Source organism: Zingiber officinale, chromosome 6A (assembly GCF_018446385.1).
Source record: "Zingiber officinale cultivar Zhangliang chromosome 6A, Zo_v1.1, whole genome shotgun sequence".
NCBI lineage: Eukaryota > Viridiplantae > Streptophyta > Magnoliopsida > Zingiberales > Zingiberaceae > Zingiber > Zingiber officinale.
The window spans coordinates 99,403,856-99,422,188 of NC_055997.1; the positions used below are offsets into that span (position 1 = coordinate 99,403,856).

Sequence of the window (18,333 nt, forward strand, 5' to 3'; positions counted from 1 at the left end):
AAAAATTGTATGATTTCTAATGTTGCCGGTACAAGGTGTATATAAGTTTTTTCGTTCTATTATCAATCTTAAGGGGTGGGATTAAAGAAAATTTAAAAAATTTATTGATAAGAAAAATATTCAATAATACGAGTCTCAAATTTATATCTATAATTGATTAATGAGAAATTTTTTTGATAATATATCAAGTCTTAGACTTTAAATCCCTGATTATTAATAAATTTTAAAATTATTTTTTACGTGAGAAAAGTTAATACATTTAGAGCATCTCCAATGCAAGTTTTATTAAAGGTTTGTAAAATTGAAAAACCACACCCAAAAGAGCTTTTATGGTTGTGTATATAAGGTTTGGGGTTTTTAATTTAAAAGCAAGTTTGAGTTTCCAAACCTGCTTTTTTTCTCTTAAACATAAGCTAATAATAAGTGATCCGGCGATAAGAACAGAGGACCCTCGTTGAAAGGGGTCAACGCCACGTGGAAGTCAAAGAGCCGGGCGGTCCATCGAAGAAGGTCGGACCAGCTAGGCCGACCGGAGAAGGGGTCTGACCGACCAGGCGGTCGCCCGGTGTTTAGCCGATGGCAAAAGGCACCCATATGGAGGTCGGGGTTCCGGCGCTCATTGAGCAAGATCGTAGGGCCGAGCGAACGGCACGCTCGGCCAAAGGCATGAAGCATACTGCTAACAGTCGCCACAAAACACATTACCGGTAATTTCCCAAGTGGACCATCATATATGACCGGTCGGACGGAAGATGGTCGTGGGCCGGTCGGATGCCTGGCAGGAGTTCAGGGAAAAAGACAAGGGACATCTTCTGACAGCTGACATGCTTCGTGATATGGTCATACTCCAAATCACGCGACAGGGGGTTCCGTTGTCCCATCGAGGACATGCTTGGACTGTAGCAGTATGGGTCAGGTAAGCTCACTGACAAGCCCTTACTGGGGTATGGGCTACGGACACGTGTACACCTCGATATGTGTGCACTCGCTTCTCCGCTGCCCTATATAAAGGCCCTCATCCTTCGCCTGAGGTACGCATTTTGATATTTCGAGAGCCACTTGCCACTGCTTGCTTGCCTGACCTGAGCGTCGAAGGGTCGCCGCCGGGAACCCCTTCCCGGCCCGACTTCTGTGTAGGTTCGCCGGAGCTTCGTGCAACCAGTCGAAGATCCACACCAGCAGCGGGGGAGCGCCACGTGCCCAGCGTCCATTGGTTCAGCATTCGGACAGGATCAATAAGGTTTGAGGTTTTTAATTTAAAAGCAAGTTTGAGTTTCTAAACCTGCTTTTTTCTCTTAAACATAAGCTAATAATTAATGTCAATGATTGCCATAATATTTTATAATGTTTCATTTTATAAATAATTAATAATAAGTCCAGAATCAATGTGCATGAGCCGTGCAATTACATGTGGAGAGAATTATAAAAAAACTCACTTAGAACTTTAACTATTAGGAATATTTCAATGAATTTTTATAATGTTGATGTGACATATTGAAATCTTAAAAAAAAAAATCATTCAAAACTTTAAGAAGATGTCCTTATAAAAATTATTAATAAATTTTAAAATTATTAATACATTTATAGAAATTATTAATAAATTTTAAAATTATTTTTAATGTAAAAAACATACATTAATGTAATTTAATTTTAAACTTTATTAAATTAATTAGTTATTCACTGAGATTAAAATCGAGCCTGTGTTTAAATAGAAAGATGATTAAAATCGAACTGTGTGTTTAAGGGATAATATTTGATACGATTTGATTTAGTTAGATTGGTTAATAGTTGATGAGGTGTGACTCGACTCGAGTTTGGCTTGAACCTGAATCGGGTTTAGATCGCACACGAATCGAATATTTCATGAACCAAAATTAAACCGGCCGACCGGTTGAGTTAAAAAAAAAATCAGTTAAACTGAATTAATCCGAATTTGAATTTTTTTTTAAAAAAAAAAACGATTACTGATTAGATTTCGATTTTTTTTAAAAAAAAATAGAAATTTGGTTAAATCGAATAAATAAATACTAAAATCTATATTGAACCAAATAAATCCCAAAGCAATATAAATCCCTAATTTGGTTCCTTCTCTCCTCCACGCTGCTGCACATCCGAGGATCTCGTCACTCTTCGCCGACTCCTTAGCTTCTGCCCCGGCCTCGACGCCCTCCCCCTCTGCGGCTTCGACAACTCAGGCTCTCGCCGTCGGCTCCTCTCGCCCGACTCCGGACGCAATGGCAGGTGGGACACCCGCTCTCGCCGTCAGCTCCGCAAGTAGCGCCTTATGCTTCGTTTTCGGTTTTACTTCTACTATTCCTTTTTTTTTCTTTTGCTTTTCCCCTCTGATTCCCTTGTTCTACTTCTATTCTTTTTTTCCCCCTTTCCTTTTGGTTCCCTTTCTTTTTCTGCTGCAGTTTGCTTCCACAGTGAGCAAGAGGAAGGATCAATATTGATTTTTAGAAAGTTAAAATGATATATGATCGGTTTATTCTGTTTTTGCCCTAAAATTCTGTCTTTCGATTATCTCGAACCCATCCGCCGCCAGTCTGCCCGACTCCGTGCGCCGGCGACCTTCTTCCCTTTTGCTGCAACCCCCGAACAAGAGATCACGCTGCTCCCGCTTCAGAGGTAGCTTTCCTCTCTCTCTCTCTCTCTCTCTCTGTGTGTCTGTTAACGTGCGTTGACAGTACCCGTGCTCGTGGGGCACGCCGTGAAGGCCTTCTGCATCTCTTCTCTGCATCTCTTCTTGTGATTCAGCTGTAGCCTATACCATTAGCCGGGTACCTGCAGCAAAGCACATTTTCTTGAACCCTAGTTTGAAAATCTAGACCTTCAATTGCCGATTTCCGTCGCCGCCTCCTACTCCTGCCGTGGGTGAATTCAGTTTTATTTTAACTCGTTTTCTCTTTGTATTTGCGTATTTGTGTGATGAACGCAGTGTCCATTACTAATTTATTTTATTATAATTTGATCTAATTTTATTTACTTTGGTTTTTTTAAATAATAGGGCCTATCTAGATGAACTTTCTGAGGGAGGAGATAAATTGTTCGATCTAACCATGCAAGCAGGAGCAATGAGTGAACACGAGAAAAAGAAATATAAGAAGAAAAAGCAACTGGAAGATAACGGGATGATGGATGGCACGAGCAGCAGTATTTTGGAAGAGCATTCAGGCTCCTCCTTGGTGGAAAATCAAGTAGCATTGAAGAAGCATAAGAAGAAGAAAACTAAGAATCTCATGAGTGAGGGAGGTCGAGGGGTTTCTAATGGTAAATTTGAGACAGATGGGGAAAAAGATGTGGAAGAGGCAGAAATAGAACAACATGGTAGTCAAGATGGCAAGAAGAAGAGAAGGAAAGCTAGAGATGGTGATGGTGGAGGCAGTGAGGCATCAAAAGGAGAGGAATATAGGAAGAGGAAGCAGGGAGATGATGGTTTAGTGATCCTGACGGTTGATACCAATATGAAAAAGAGAAGGAAAGATAGAGATGGTGATAGAGGAGGCAGTGAGGCACCAAAGGCAGAGGAAAATTGGAAGAGGAAGCAGAGAGATGGTGATTTAGTCAACTTGACTGTTGATACCAATATTAAAAAGAGAAAGAAGGATAATGTATTGAAAGTCAGTGCCCTTTCTACAGGGCCTACTGCTGGTGAAGTTTCTGGGGATAAAAACAGCGAAGGTGGCAAGGTTGCTGCTGCTGATAGCAATATTGTTTGTGACAGTGGTAGAGACAAGATGGAAAATGTCAAGGTAAGAAGGAAAAAGAATGACAAGAAACTTGAGAATCCTCACATGCTTGAAATCCGTGATGCTGAAAGAGCAATGGCCGCAGAAAATGAAGTCTCAACAAACCATGATAAGCTTCATATTTCAGTGGATAAAGCAAAAATGAAAGTGAAAAAGGCACATGATACCTGTGAATTTAAAGTGGATTCACATGAGACATGTACAAATGGAAACCAATCATTGGGCATGGAAGTTTGGAAGGAAGCACAAGAAATCAGTGAAATGCCATCTGCAACAACAATACTTAACAGGAAGAGAAAGAAGAGCAAGAAGGATGAAAATACAGAGAATCAAGAAGCAGAAAAAGATTCCGAAAACATACTGAAGGACAAGGACAAGCAAAGAAAACCCATTCAAGCTGCAGAAGTTGAAGGAAATAAGGAGACATCAAGTGTGAGGAAGGAGAAGGCAACAGACGACTCAGAGGTCTGTAGCTCAAAGAACAAGAAGTGCTTTAAAAATGGTTCAGATGTATCTTCCCTAAAGAAAAAGAAAGTAAGTTTTTCAAGTGAAGTTGAGGTGTTTCCCTATGGGATTGGTTCTCACAATGAAGAAAATGAAGAAAATGCTGAAATGCCTATAATCCAAGGCAAACGCTTCACTAAAGAAGAAGACCAGAAGATACTCGAAGCAATAGATGACTACATTAAGGTTAGTTTATCAACTATTCTACAAAAAAAAGTTTGAATTGGTAATTGCTATTTCCTTGATGGTTCACAATAGGTGTCGTTATATGGAAGATATATTGGAAGGATTCAGTCATGGTTTAAAGTGCCGAGTCGAGACGGTCGAAACGGGCGAAACATCTCGTTCCGTCGGGCGACCGACACCGGCACGACCCTGACACCGGACCCACAACAACTGCGACATGTTGCGTGACCCCGTGGCCATAGCAGAGGGGTTGCTCTACCTCGTAACAGCAACGGAGAGGTCGCATAACCCTTTTGCTGCCGTTGCGGAGGCGTCGCGCAACCCTGCGACCACTGCGTAGGGGTCACACGACCACCGCGGTCGCATCGGAGGAGTCACGCGATCCTCACGGCCATGGCTGAGGGGTCGCACAACCCCGCGATAGCGCCGAAGTCGAGCCAGCACGCGAGTGGTGTCGAATTTCGGATTTTTTTAATTAAACTTAGGTTAATTATTTTAATTAACTCGATGGAGATAATCTAAAGAGACTTTATTAAACCCTAATAAAATTATCTAATTAATTTTATATTACATTTATTTTAATTTAAAAATTATAATAAAATTTTTATTTATTTATTTATCTATTTTCATATCTTTTCGTTTTTTAAAAAATTATTTTTTATATTGTTTATTTTGTTTATGTTTTAAATATTTATGTTAAATATTTTATTTTTTTAATTAATATATTTTATATTTAAAAAATACCGAAACTATATTAGCACGGCACGATACGGTACTGAAACCGTATCGTTCCGGTCCAGGATCGAAACCTTGGCACGAGTCAAAATTTTAAAACTTGGATTCAGTTTTAGAAGGATGGACTGGAAACACAAATTGGAAAAAGGAAATGAAGAGATAGTCTTTTCCTTTTCTCAATACTAGGTCAAAGATAGATTGTGGAAACAAAAACTAATAGTCAAATTTTATTTCTAATTTTCACTCTCTCACTTTTCCTTTATATTAAATATTAAAAATAAAACAAGCTAGAAATCCATTTTGTTCATCTTTCCAATGTATGTAATTCTTTTTATCTTCTTATTCGTATTGAAAATTTTATTTTATTTTCCCTCTCTCATTGTCCCCTTGGATGGGTCTAGTGGCTAGTGCATGAGGTGTTACCACCATGAGGTCTGGGGTTCGAATCTCGGCAAAGCCGAGGTAAATGTCTCCCTTATGTGCTAGTCACTATTCCAAAAGTTAGTAGTCGCCCGTGATTTACCTCCTCCGTGTTGGCCCTGGGACGGGTTGGCAGGGGCGCTGGGGGCGAGCGTATTCGCCTTTTACCACCACATTGAAAGTATGTTTTAGATTTATGTTTTTCTTATTGTCTAAATATATGCTCGGCTTCAATGCCATGCCTTATTGCCATCTGTATGCAAGAATGTTCTACTTTCTTGAATCTGGATATCATGCCATCTTGATAGTAAATTTACTCTTCCTTGATACTGCATGTCAACATATCCTATGATGATTATTAAATTTTCAAATTGTTAGGAAAAATGAAAAGGCAATGAAATTTGATGATGAGATGTATTCTTGTCACACATAAGTACCACGAAAGGTCACGATATTGCCAAGTCTTTTTTAGCCACTTTCATGGAACTTGCAGATGATATTTTCATGGAACTTGCAGATGATATGCGCAGGCTATAAGGATATTTATTTAATTAAACTGGTTATGCCCTTTAAGGCATACACTTTGAATTATAGTTATTTAGAATAAACCAGTCTAGCCCAGTCAAGATGGAATTGCTGGGGACCAGAATTGTTTTTGGTTTGCTGCAATTTTTTTAAAAAAACCCACTTTATTCAACTGACCCACAAAATTGCAATAAAAATAGAACTAGTCCATTGGTTAAATCAATATTTTATTATTATCATGATTATCTTAGGCACAAAAGCCTATATTGGCACAATTTATTTCATTATTATGTCTCTTGGGAATAAAAGCCTATATATAGACATAATTATAAGACATTCAAGTTTGTCATGATTATGAATCAAATTATATTTTGGCTTCCCTGGACTATTCCCTTTTCACTTTTTCTCTCATGCGGTGGTTGCCCTGTGAATCATGGGTCCTTGCACTGTATCAAATGATTGAGGATATCAATTGGTGATCAGGCTGTCACTGTACTGTTACCAATCTGTGTGTACTGTTTGGGACATGGATTCATATTGGCTGCCAACACTCAAACACTTGAGTGGGACGAAGCATGAGTAGAAGAGGATGAGCAAGGTAGAAAAAAATTGAAAGTAGAACTGGGCAACTGAGGGGCAAAACCCAGAAAATTGGAGGGAAAAATGAAGAAAATCAATAAGATAAGTGCAAAACAATTGAAAGGCATAAACAAATTGTGTAGAATAAAAAAGAATGGATAAAGGATAAAGAAAGGGTGAAGAAAGGATAATGCATAAGATAAAAATAAAGGGGAGAGGAGGGAACAAGCAAAGCGGAGACAGGTATAAGCAAATTGGGTAAACTGAAATTCTGGATATTTATTATTTTTTACTTGTACTTGACTCCTCTATGTTGTGGCAATTAGTCAGGCTTGTATGTAGGCATACATGGTATGGTACAATATTGTTTGTGTTAGACCATGGTTGAAATGCTTTTACTGTTGTAAACTCTGAAGTTGCATCTTTCACAGGAAGATGGCAAAAATCCTTTAGCACGTCCATGTCAGATGCAACACGAAATTTGAAACAAAAATTTATAGTTGCTTATTGGAGTTAGATTAATCTAGTTTTTAGTTCTTGATGTCAGATGATCATTCCATGTTTCAAATCTAATGCAGTACATCATTAACTTTTACTCACTCTGATTTTTTTTTCTCTTCTCCTTCTGCCTAATGCAACATGTGACGGTTTTTTCTTTCAGGCACATCAGTTAGGGGCGGAGGGTATGCATATGATTCTCCACTGTCGAGACTATCCAGAAGTCAAAAATTGTTGGAGGGTAATTGGTAGGCATCATTTTCATAAATTTATTCTGAACTTGCATATTTATTAGTCTAGTTTTATTGAAAAATATTACTTAGTTTTATTGAAATTATATCATCTCCATTCTAAATATTTGTAGCTTGATTTTGTTGCATATTCATAAAATTTTTCATCTGTGTACTATTTTTTAATAGATAATCAGAGATTCCTTTTCTTTTCATCTACTCAAAAAAACTATCTGAGCTTTACTATAACGTGTGATGAATATGTTTTTGAGATTCAAGAAGTTTGTTTGGAAATAATTAGTTATTATTTATTTACCCACTTACATTATATCCTCATATTACGTAATACTAGTAAACTTAGTTGACAACTTATGTGATGCAGGATTTAATCATATTATCATTTTAAATTATTGATATAAAGCAATTATGAATATGTTCAATAATAAAAATTGAATCAACTTTAAGAGTTTCAAAATTGATGAATATACTATTCAATAAAAAGATGTAGATAAAGATCTTCAAGGCTTTAAAAGGCATATGCATGTAGATGATATGCATTCCTATCTGCAAGATATTACATATATAGTATGCAGGAGAATATATAGAGGCAGATATAGTCTAAATTAAAATCCTTAAAAAATATCTATATTGTATAACTAAATAAAAATGACTAAATTGTACAAAAGTTCATTAATCAACTTATCCAAATCATAATTTGATGGAGAACAAAAAATATACATGTTAATTTTACAATATAAAACACAGTATATATAATATCGTGTTGCATGAAGTGAAGTTATAGCCAAATTGCTATTCAGTTTAATACTTTCACTCCCTTTCTCTCCTCTCATTCTCTATCATAAACTTCAACGATTGCAGCTTTGCACACAAGAATAAGAACACCATAACCTTTTTGCTCCAACCGTACTTGTTCAAATGAACTATAATCTATTTGTGAGGTCTGTTGAGAGGAGTCACGCAGCTCTTCTCTTGTGGTCCGATCTCACTTTTGTTTCAAGATCAAGAGTAGGTAAGCCTCCCCATAGTCATTGTTGCACGGAGTGCATTCCCATGGTGGGCCTTAGGTGCCCATCTTTGCCAACTACTAGTGGCAACGTTACGTGGTGTTTGGGTGTCACTGTCCCTCCTGCATCACTGTTGCACGCTTACCACCATAGTGGCAGTGTCACTGACAACCACAGCATCCCGATACTGGCTCTCTGTGGAGGTCATGTGAGATCAAGGAGAACACTATCAATCTCCCTCTTTTGGTGTCAACCTCTCCTTTTTTTTAAAGTAGATATTGGGGTATTAATCTATGTCTATGCAATCCTAAGAAAAGTTTCTGCTTTTATCTTTTCAAACTTCAAATTTATGGTATCTTCAGTTTGAACGGGAGTTAAAGAAGGAAGAATGTTATGGTCAAGCATCAACTACAGCATCAAGTTATCAAAGCTACCAATCTTTGTGCAAGTGCTATGTTTTATTTGTTAGATTTTACTATTTTGTGTTATAAGTTGAACATTGATATATACATATAGTGTTTTGGGATATATAGTGTTTAATTGTATTATGTTGAAGTCATATATGTGGATGTGATTATTTAGTTTTCCAATTAATAGAATTTGTCTGTTATTCTCATAGTAATAATGGATCTTGTATTAACTTGTCAGCTAACTATTTCCTCAAAATCTATTAGTTGCTTAGCTTATCCAGGTGATTAATTGCGAGGCATTATGTTACTGCAGAAGGTTGTTTGCCAAATCGACGTGGTATGGCTATATATTATCGAGCACATGTTCTACTTGAAAGGGGTAAGAGCAAGTGGGAACCAGAAGACTATGAAGCGCTTTTGAGGTAATTTACAATTTGTGTCGAATTGTTTGTCCCGTGATATATGTATCCTAGTTTTGGAATCTGCTTTTGAGCCCCCCATCAAAACAAGTCATACCGAGTGTTGGGGGTTGGTTTTGGTGTGGGTTGGTGTATCCGATAGTTGACGATGAGGAGAAGGGTGAAAAGAGCAAATAACGAAAGTTTTACTGACATGCTAAAGATTCATTCCACCTCACTTCGCCTCAATTGTCTTCAATGTGAGTTGCAAAAGCTTCACCTATTTGCATCGCCTTGATAATGGACAATCAACCATGTTGCTTCCCCTCAATAGTCTTCAATGTAAGTTGCAAAAGCTTTCCTGACTCATGTTACCTTGATCATGGATGATCGACCATGTTATCTCCTCCTCAATTGTCTTCAAAATGCTTCACCGACTTGCGTTGCCTCAATCAAGTCAGGAAAACACTTTGGCAAGTGGAAGAGAAGGGGGAAGAGTAGATAGTGGAAGCTTCGTAGATGTGCTGGAGTTTTGTTTTACCTCACCTTAATTACATTGATGTGAACTGTAGAATCTTTGCCAACTCATGTTGCCTCGAGAGTTGTTAAAACACTTGGACATTGAGGAGGAGCTCTTGATTAAGAGCTTTTCACAGAAGATGGGGACAAAGGATGAGGGATTGTGAGGCTCATGGCTTTTCACAACAATGGGAACCACTAAGTTCTACTTGTCTGCTTAGGTATCAGAGTTTTTCAGAACTTCTCAACAGATGGAATGAAGAATTTTACCCATGCCAATCAATATCGCTTGAGTTTTAATCACTGATATGTACTATTTGAAGCATATGGTTCACATAACTTTCCTTATTGACTATCCGTGAACAACAATATGAACTATAAATTGAATTCATCCAATGTTTTAGGTTCCCTGCAAAAGCAAAATCTAGGTTGTGTTATTATTTGGAGAGCTGGGTAACTGTTTTTATCTTTGCAAAGAAGTTGATTTAACTTGATTTGTAAGAGCGTTGCAAAATCTAAATACAGTAAAATCTGCATACCTATTAGGCTTTCATAAGTTATCATGGTTACAATGATTTTTGGGATAATTTAAGTGTTTGACAATGGAGATGCCTGTTGGTTGGTCTAGGTTGTCAAGTTGACTTGCACCATATGTTTAAAGTGTAATACATTAATGATTAAATGAATTGGTAGAATCCATCCCACTCGAAGTTGAATTTGGGGATAATTTAAGTGTTTGACAATGTATATGCTGATGCATGTTGGTTGGTCTAGGTTTCATGTTGGACATGTTTTGTGTGTTAATTGTTATGCATAAATTATTAAATGAATTGGTAGAATTCTTCCTTCTGAAAGATGAATTTTGTGATAATTTGTGTGACAATGTTGATGCATGTTGGTTGGTCCAGGTTGTTAAGTTGGACATGTTTCATATGTTTAAGCGTCATACATAAATGATTAAATGAATTGGTAGAATTCATCCTACTCAAAAATGATTTTCGTGATAATTTAAGTTTTTGACAATGAAGATGCATGTTGGTTGGTCTAGATTGTCAAAAGTTGGACATGCATCATATGTTTTAAGTGTCATTCACAAATGGTTAAATGAATTGGTAGAATTCATCCTTCTCAAAGATGAAGCAAGTGATTGTTCTTGCGGGCAAACCGTTTAATCAAGTTTGTGATATAGCATTCTTCTTTATTCTTAGCCTTGGTTTATAGTATCTGACTTCTTTTTGTTGACTAAATTTATGGTTTATGGTGTTGTATGTTACAGCTTTTTTGTTACTTATACATCAGATAAACACCATTACTGGAATGAGTTGCTTGTTTTCAGAATTTTATCATATGAACTGATTACTCCTAGATATAAATGTGGAAATGATTATCTTCTTTTGATTGGCATCCTGGTCTAATCTGGAATAAAGAAAAGCGGTTGATCTGCTATTTACCATGCTTTGCCAAGTTGTGGATATTATAAATTGTTGATACTACATATTTTGCAAGGCACTGCCAATACACAATTTGTTCCATGTGATAACAAATTCTCTGACCATATTGATGGCATTATTGGTACCATGTCAATTTTTGTTTTACCATTTTCTGTTTATGCATGTAGTTTGTACTCAAAATATGGGCCAAAATGGAAAAAAATTGCACACGAACTTGGGAGACATCGGGTACATGTTAAAGATACTTGGCGAAGTATCAGATCACCACACTATAGAAAAGGTTTGCTTTCTATTATCACTGATTTCTGGACACTTACTGCTTTATATAGCATTTGGAAGATGATGTTTGGAACCCTTGTTTCTATTCAACTCCTAAGCTGAATTCTAACTTGTTTTTTACTCATCACTCCATTTTAATTTTCTGTTTCTTTAAATGTGAAATTACTAAAATTGTATGCTTGTTTAGTGTATCATTCGGTGTAGATGCTTGTGTACATATATGGATACTTGCATGTGATTAAAAAACTTAAACTGCTCAGGCCTTGAACAACAACAACAACCAAACCTTTATCCAACAAGTGAGATTGGTTATATGGATCCTCTTACATCATCGGACTCAATCTCCTATTTATCATCATCTAAATTTAAATGAATTGCATCGTGGTGTGTCATTACTAATCATTTCTTCTTTGGCCTTCCTCTTCCTCTATTAATATGCGTATTTGTCATGACCTTACATTGTCTAACTATGACATTTAATGAATATCTAAGTACGTGCCAATACCACCTTGAACGCATCTCTTGCAATATTCCCTCAACTTTTCCTCTTTTTTCTTTCTCATTTTCATTCAAGTAACCAAAAGAAGAAAAAAAAGCTTCACTCCTATCTTTCTCTATTTTTGCCATCACTTATGCTTTGCAATCAGCTAAAAACAGCCTCAATCTATAAAGAAACAGAAATGAATTAATGTTCTGCACTTAACTAGTTTCTTGTCCTAGTTGCTTTTCATAGATTGTGTTGGCTGACGCTCTATGATATAATCTGTTTGTATGCTATATTTGTTTGTATGCTATATTTGTTCATTTATGAAGGGGAGCCTTGGCGCAATGGTAAAGTTGTTGCTATGTGACCAAAAGGTCACGGGTTCGAATCGTGGAAACAGGCTCTTGCAAAAAGCAGGGTAAGGCTGCGTACAATGGATCTTTTCCGGGATCCCGCATGGCGGGAGCTTCGTGCACCGGGCTCTCTTTTTTTTTATTTGTTCATTTCATATAAAGAATAAGATCTTGACGAATCCAACCAATTTGTTGCTTATCTTGGTACAGGAACCTGGTCACAGGAAGAATATCAGACTCTATTTGATCTAGTAAACATGGATTTACGATTGAAAGTTTTTGAAGAGAAAAGTGCTAAGAATTACATGGTTGGCTCCCATTCATTACCCACATTTGCTGTTGTTTCTGTTTCCAAGGATACTATGTTTCTCGCTTGTCGTTGATGTGTTTTTAAATATTTAGTTATCTATCGCCATTTAATTAAAGAAATTTCTATGTTATTTTTTCCAATCTTAATGATCCATTTTCTTTTTGGTAGCTTAGAGACAATATATCCTGGGATGTAATCAGTCAGAAGTTGGTTACACGATTTCCTGGTTCTTGCTGTCTGAAGTGGTTGGTAATTTCTTAATTAGTTTGATATTCTTTGGTTACTTTCTTAGACAAGTGATGCTGATATTTTTATTATTGCATTCTTACTTTTACTAATTTTAGTGACATAGCAAATCTGTATCAATAATCATCAGGCACTGTAATATTCATCAGTCAGATTCTAAGTCTGTGTTAACCATCATCTTGTACTGCACTGCTCATCAGTCCCATTAGCCTATCTAACCAGCATCTGGTGTTGCACTGTGTACTGCTGGTCGCCATTTTTTAGAATATAGGATCACAGTTTTAGAAAGCTTTTTCTTGTGTGCCCACAAGTAATCTAGCACTTAACAAAATACATCTTATGTTCTTTTCAATCACTGAGAAGCAACATCAATGAGGTCTTTGCAATAAGTATGATTTACGAATGCATTATCTATGAAATGCTGTGTGAACAGTATGAACACAAGTGCATGCTTCATAAAAGTCATGTGAGTTCACAACAACTTTTTGCTATGATATGATTAGACAACAATGTACCAATCTTGTTTTCTATGATTGCAACTAACAACAAGTGCAACATGATAATCTCTACTTGCGACAAGTGCAACAACAATAAGTCTAAAGTTGAGTTACTTTTGAGTTGAATCCAAGCATAGTGAAAGGATGAAGAAATAAAAGTCATAGAAGAGGTATTTTCATCAACCTTTTAATCAAGCTTTAGGTGACCAACTTATGTTAGGAATTATGTAGGCCACAAGAGTATAAAATATTAAATTTTTATTGAAAAATTTAAATTTCAAAAGTAGAGCATACATTAAGTGCGATGTCAAATGGAAAAGTGGTTGGACCGAATAATATTTCAATAGAGATATAGAAGGGTGTAGGGAGTAGGGTATGGAATGACTTACGAAGTCATTCATCTTAATATTGAAAACAAAGAAAATGCTTGATAAGTGGAGGATAAATACTTTATTCCCTGTATAAAAATCAAGAAAATGTACAAAATTGTGTGAATTGTAGGGTCATTAAACTAATGAATCGTATTATGGAATTTTGGTAAAGAGTAATTAAAAAAAATTAAGAAAGGTGACCAAGATGACCAAAAATCAATCAGGATTCATATTTGAAAGATGGACAATAGGAGCTATTCATGAAAGTAAAAGGTCTTATTAGAGTAAAGAAAGAATATATAAATTTAAATTTAATAGTATTAGACATAGTAAATCAATTGTTAAGAAATGACAAGGCACTTGTAACGGGGAGTTTTAAGTATATAGGATACTTTTTGCAAAAGGATAGAGGAATTGATAGAGATGTTTTACATATGACATAAGTAGAATCGTTGAAATGGAGGAGGGTGTTAGGTGTGCTTTGTGTTATACGGTACCTCTAAAGTATAAAGGAAAGTTTTATAAAATGGTGGTTAGATTTGTATATTATCTGAAGCTAAATGTTAGGTTATGAATTGAGTACACTAGTAGAAGATGAGAGTTGTAGATATGAGGATGTTAAGGCAGATCTACGGATATATAAAGATTAACATGATAAGAGATGAGAATATTATAAAGAAAGTCGGAGTTGCGACTATTAAGAAAAAACTATGAGAGATGTGTTAAACATGATATGAACATGCACTTCGGCAACTAATAAATGCTCCAATTAGGAGATGTGAGACCAATAAGTATGCATATTAATCGAGGAAGAGAGAGACCAAAGAAGACTTAGTTAGCAATTATAAAATATGATAAAATTCATTAAAATATAGATGAGGTTATAGTAGAGTATCGAGTCCAATGGCGTAGTTGTCTCTCCTATATCAATGTTATCTTTCTAATATTTAAGAGAAGCAAAAATTTTATTTTCCAATTTAATGTTTCTCATCTTTGAAGGGGAACTTTAGCGCAACGGTAAAGTTGTTGCCATGTGACCTTGAGGTCATGAGTTCGAATTGCGGAAATAACCTTTTGCAAAAATGCAACGTAAGGCTACATACAATTGACCCAATGTGGTCTACCCCTTCCCTAGGATCCCACATTGGCGGGAGCTTCATGTACCAGATTCTCCCTTTTAATGTTTCTCTTCTTTACTTTGATATTTATCAATTGTGTCATGCTTCCCTTGTAGGTATCAACAATTAGTATCTCCTTTGGTCAAGAGAGAAATATGGAATGACAGGGATGACTACCTTTTGGTGGATGCGTAAGACAATTTTGTTCCATTGTTGTTGACATTGTAATTTTTTTGGATAGTTTATTAGCAGCCAAACTGGAATCTGGTTCTTTTATTTGTCTATTTGTTGAATTTCAAATGCTAATTACTCTACCCTAGTCGTTTGTTCCTATTCTAGCATCATCTTCTCATTTCTGATTCAGTGCAAGTATTTCACATCCTAACTGCAGCCTGTTAAAATCACATGGAGATTCTCAGCAGTCAGCATCTTATGTTTTTCTTTTCTTGCTATCACCTTCCTTTGGCTACTCTATGAAGTCATTCTTGAGCAGTCAACCTTGAATGTATAAATTTGTTCCTCAGTATCTGAATAAGAATTTCCAAAATTTCAGTGACTAAATATAACCATATTAATTTACCAACATGCGAGAGAGCACAAGCAGTAAAAGTGTTTTTTCCTAGTATAAGATAATCAGCATTGGGATTTATAGTTTGGTAGGCATTGAACTATCTAGCCTTATTCAAAATAGGTGTTGAATATGACTAGATCTTTGATTTAGAATGTAAGAAAATAGAAGGCATCATATCGCTTTTTATTAATCATGTATTGTATGCTAAGTTCTTGTCAATAGTTTAAAGACAAATGTAGAATCCAACCTTATTTATGTGTTCTACTGTTATAGTTGTAAACAAAAAAAAAAGATGTTATAAACAATGGAGCAAGAAAAATATGAGAAAAGGAATATATAAAACTATTTTTTTAAATCATTAAGTTAATGAGAACTTAAAATTCTGAAGAATGAACTTTGAAGGTGATCTTGGAATGGCATGAGATAAAACTTAGCTGTTTGGTATTATGGGCTCAATGCTAATAACATCTCTCCGTTTCTGGAGATACACAATTGCAATGGTGTGTTATTTCTTGCTTATCCATATCAAAGTATTATGTTACTCGCCCAAGCGTGAACATGTGTTGGTATTGGACCAAGATTTTAAGCATGCTTGGATCTTGATCTGGAAAAGTTCTGCTACAGAAAAATCATTAATTTTGGCATTAAGAATCAGCAAAAAAAAAAATTTGTTGAGACATAAATCATTGCAGTATCACACCCAAGTGTTAGTGATACTTTGTTTACTATTGGAACCATCAAATTAAGTATTATCTCCACCTCAACATTCTTGAGTGTCAATGTTTTGTGAGGTCTTGGTAAACATTTTTTATTCAAGAGATGCTGCCTCAAATCAGTAGAATCTTTGATTTGTTTGTTTTGCATTTTTGTAGCAGTTTTATCATCCCGTAGGTTTCATTTCCTATCTATTCTCAATTTCTACGTACCAAAATCGATTAATCCGAGCCTAATATATAGGTGGTCTTGAATCTTGTCTTCCTTTAGTTGCTGATGTTACATTTTACGTGAAACTGCTAAAGTTATCCAGATATGCATTGTCATGATTGTCAACGTGGATTTGCAGGCTAAGGAATTTAGATGCTTGCTGTTACGAAGATGTTGACTGGGACAATCTTCTTGAGCACAGGTTTGTGTGCTTTTTTTATTTCTTTAAATGTGAATCTGATTATCAGCTCTTGAAATCTCTCACTAATATTGTACATGCTCACATTGGTTATAAAATGTATTGTTATCATCTCACATAACTTATTAAGCTATTTGTCATTATAATTATTTTTCATATAGTAATGTAACCTTTGAAGGGGAGCTTTGGCGCAACGGTAAAGTTGTTGCCATGTGACCAAAAGGTCACAGGTTCGAATCCTGGAAACAACCTCTTGTAAAAAGCAGGGTAAGGCTGCGTACAATGGATTCTTCCCCGGGACCCCGCATGGCGGGAGCTTCGTGCACCAGGCTGTCCTTTTTTTCTTTTTATAGTAATGTAACCTTTCATTTTTCATTGACTGATGTTACTTTATTATGTTCTAAGTAAAGAAGCCTTATTGTAATGCTCCATATCACATGACCAATCCTAGAATATCATATGTTTATATCTAAACAGAGTGGAGTATATGTTTGCACCATATTGACTCCCTTACCTCAACCATAAAGTAGTCTTCAACCACATGAATAACTTGCTTAGGGGTTATAATTTTTGTTGCCGGGTCAGAACTTTAAGTGGTTTCCTTTTATTGGATATGTATTGATGGAAAATAGCAGTAAATTAGTTAAGATTCTTAAAGAACATTTTATATGATGTGATACATTATTTCAAGTAAGCTAGCTGCAGTATTTAAACATGAACTATGCATATTTTGCAATGATACATGAACTTATGCAAGCACTCAATTAAATCCATCCGTTAAGGAGCACTTCTGTTTGCTTTCATCTAATTTAAATTTTTTGTATATCTAATTACTATATAGATTGTAGTTCATTATCAAATACATGTAACTTAACAAAATCACATACATGTGACAAAAGGCGATTCGCACGCCCCAGTACTCCCGCCAACCCTTCCCTAGGCCAACACAAACAAAATTACATACATGAACTAAGACCAATTTTTCAATTGACAACACGAGCATGTTAGTTGGATTCTATGCTAAAGATGTACTTCAATTGCAACAATTTTGCAAATTTGTTCTTTTTATTATCATCGTGTGTCCCCTTATGCTCAAAGGATATTCAATTATGTGCTTTATTAGTTTATTATTACCTTTAATAAATCTTATTGACCAGTTTCTTAGAGCATTTTTACTAAGCGATAGTAACACCATATTATGTGACAAACCAACTCTAGAAGTATTTATCAACGATGCACGTTACAACTTTTCTAATTTTTTTTTTTTCACTTACAGACCTGGGGCTGTTTGCCAGAGGCGATGGACTGAAATGGTACGATTTATTGGCATGAACAAGGTGAGGCCTTTTATTGAACAGGTGGAAGTGCTCTCCAAACGCTATTGCTCTGAGATGATTGAATATCGACAGTGAGTGTTCCTTCTGGGGCATGGTGTGTTTAAAGAACTGGTTTAACTGTGCTTCCGAATGGTTGACACGAAACCCTCAATTGAGGTCTTGTTTTTTATTTGTATGGATGCAAAATAGGAACAAAAGTTTTGGAACTTGTAAAGACAAATTATAACCATGACACAGATGTTAACGAGAGGACTGACCTATGCCTAGTTGGTTAAAAATGCTTTTGAATAGTTGCTTATTTATTTAAGTGATGTTTTGATTGACAAATTGAGGATAATTTAATCTTTTATTTATTTATTTAAAAAAGTTAATAGAATCGCAAGACGAGATTTTAATATGATATTTAGATTTGACA

The 18,333-nt window shown here is 35.8% G+C and overlaps 1 protein-coding gene across 3 annotated transcripts; it reads left to right on the forward strand.

Moving 5' to 3' along the window:
* Positions 1–2,063: 2,063 nt before the first annotated feature.
* LOC121997146 lies at positions 2,064–18,208 on the forward strand. 3 transcript variants are annotated; one of them, XM_042551407.1, is made up of 11 exons: positions 2,064–2,241; positions 2,546–2,628; positions 3,008–4,439; positions 7,360–7,444; positions 9,175–9,283; positions 11,397–11,509; positions 12,556–12,653; positions 12,824–12,900; positions 15,004–15,078; positions 16,522–16,584; positions 17,858–18,208. In XM_042551407.1, exons 3-11 carry the CDS (start codon positions 3,060–3,062, stop codon positions 17,991–17,993), a joined length of 2,136 nt encoding a protein of 711 aa, XP_042407341.1. In that variant the 5' UTR covers positions 2,064–2,241; positions 2,546–2,628; positions 3,008–3,059; the 3' UTR covers positions 17,994–18,208. The 3 variants fall into 3 exon arrangements, 2 of the variants coding, with proteins under 2 accessions (XP_042407341.1, XP_042407340.1); XR_006116228.1 differs by lacking the exon at positions 2,546–2,628 and having other exon boundaries at positions 12,824–12,904; positions 17,858–17,937; XM_042551406.1 differs by lacking the exon at positions 2,546–2,628.
* Positions 18,209–18,333: the final 125 nt, after the last annotated feature.